The following is a 1,751-nucleotide window of genomic DNA, read 5'->3' as shown; positions in this document are numbered from 1 at the left end:
TAGCGTATGAAATTCGATAGCTACCGCTTATCGTATAGCGTTAAATTTTGGTATTGCCATACGATAGCTATCGTATCAGCTGTTTAATTTCATACGCTTTCAAGCAGTTGACCATTTTTATACGATACGATACAATTTAACAAAATTAAAATAATGTATGTAAGTATTAAAATTTATAATATGAACTTATGGAAACGATTTGAACAAAATACTGTTTTTTTTTTCAGGCCGAAAATTGCGAGCATAAAACATCAAGTTGAGCATGTTGCTTCTCCGAGGGGTACGGTTTAGTTATTTGTGCAAGGATTTTGGATTGTTGATCCCAAACGCGTGACCTGAATCTAAAAACTTTAATACACACATGTAGCCAAAAGATTAAACTTTTCATTTAAAACAAAGATTTCAAATTTCCAAGCACTAGTTTATTGATAAATTTGGTTTGAAGTATGCACATTTTTTAACACAATAGAAACCGTCGGTTGGGCTAATCCAAGTAACGCCTTATTGCCAACACTCTGTTTTTATGATCCCTGAGCAAGAAATCTCAGAGTTGTGAAAGCCTTTAATGTATTTGGTAAGGACGGCTATTTTTACGTGGGCGGAAGTCGTTCTCCACTTCTGTTAGAACATATGTACATTAGGGTGATTCAAAGTTGGAACTTTTTGAATTTCGACTGAGAACGTTCGGATTCTTGAAAATAATAGGGAAGACAAGTTCAATCTAAAATTTCAGCTTATTTGAACCAGATTTAGAGGTCGCTCAACGCTGTTGTTTCTTTTCCGGAAACTCCAGATTTTAAATGCATCTTTATTAAAAAAATAGGTATATTTTCATCAAATCTTGTCCGATTTCGTTGAAATTTCGTAAGTAGGTTCCTGTTGTAACTTCAAGTATTTATTAATCTAATTTGTTAACAATATTCAGTAATTTTAAGTAAGAACACGTGATAGCGAAAATCGTAATATAAGCGAAGTGGTGTGTAGTTTGCAAACGTCAACTTGCGAAGGATCTTATGAAACAGTGTTGCATTAGATGCGTCATTCAGTTCTTAGGAACAGTGTTGTATTGAGATGCATCAGTCCCTCCGCACCTAGTCAAGAACCCTCCCGTTAGTCCTGATAGGCGAGCTTTCAACTGGTTACGATGGCGACGGAGTAAGCCTTGGTCCGTACTCACGCGATACATCATACTGCACACTTTGCTTTGAATTACACCAGGAATCCACGGTGGACCCCGTGCATAGTTCCTGGCGTAAACGTTTGTCGAAACAGCGTACGATGATTCCGACCCGGCCCTGGACCCTTGAGTGGGAGTGGGTACAAGCATATTAAGCCGTGTTTCTGGCTGGCGGCCATGTAGCAATTCCGCCGGCGACTTATTGCTACTGCCAATGGGACAAGTTCTGTAAGTGCTAAGAATGGTTAGTAGTGAATCTAAATGATTTTACCGTCCGCGACTGCTTTCTTAAAGGCTTGCTTAAAGGTGCGCACAAAGCGTTCAGCTTCACCGTTCGATGCCGGATGAAAAGGCGCAGTGGTGAGATGCGTAATCCCATTGCTGTTACAAAAAACCTGGAACTCGGCCGCTGAGAATTGCCGTCCGTTATCCGTGACTATGGTATCAGGCAGACCTTCGACAGAAAATATTACTTTTAAGGCATCGATCGTTGCTTGAGCCGTTATACTGGCCATCTTTGTTACAAAGACCATAACAGACGAATAAAAGACTAGGAGTGAGAACCCGTCACGGA

The 1,751-nt window shown here is 39.8% G+C and overlaps 1 protein-coding gene across 1 annotated transcript; it reads right to left on the bottom strand.

Annotated features, from left to right (window-relative positions):
- Positions 1-1,177: 1,177 nt before the first annotated feature.
- LOC118757051 (uncharacterized protein K02A2.6-like) lies at positions 1,178-1,692 on the bottom strand (the record flags this gene model as incomplete). The annotated part of the gene is made up of 2 exons (XM_036491780.1): positions 1,478-1,692; positions 1,178-1,403 (listed from the first exon to the last, which is right to left on the bottom strand). Coding segments are annotated over exons 1-2 (441 nt in total), but the record flags the coding sequence as incomplete, so codon positions are not given.
- Between the last annotated feature and the right edge of the window lie 59 nt (positions 1,693-1,751).

This window comes from Rhagoletis pomonella, unplaced genomic scaffold (genome assembly GCF_013731165.1).
Source record: "Rhagoletis pomonella isolate Grant_MI unplaced genomic scaffold, Rhpom_1.0 Rhpom_scaffold_13952, whole genome shotgun sequence".
Classification (NCBI taxonomy): domain Eukaryota; kingdom Metazoa; phylum Arthropoda; class Insecta; order Diptera; family Tephritidae; genus Rhagoletis; species Rhagoletis pomonella.
The sequence above is the reverse complement of the archived record's forward strand: the minus strand, read 5'-3'. Positions and strand labels throughout refer to the sequence as shown.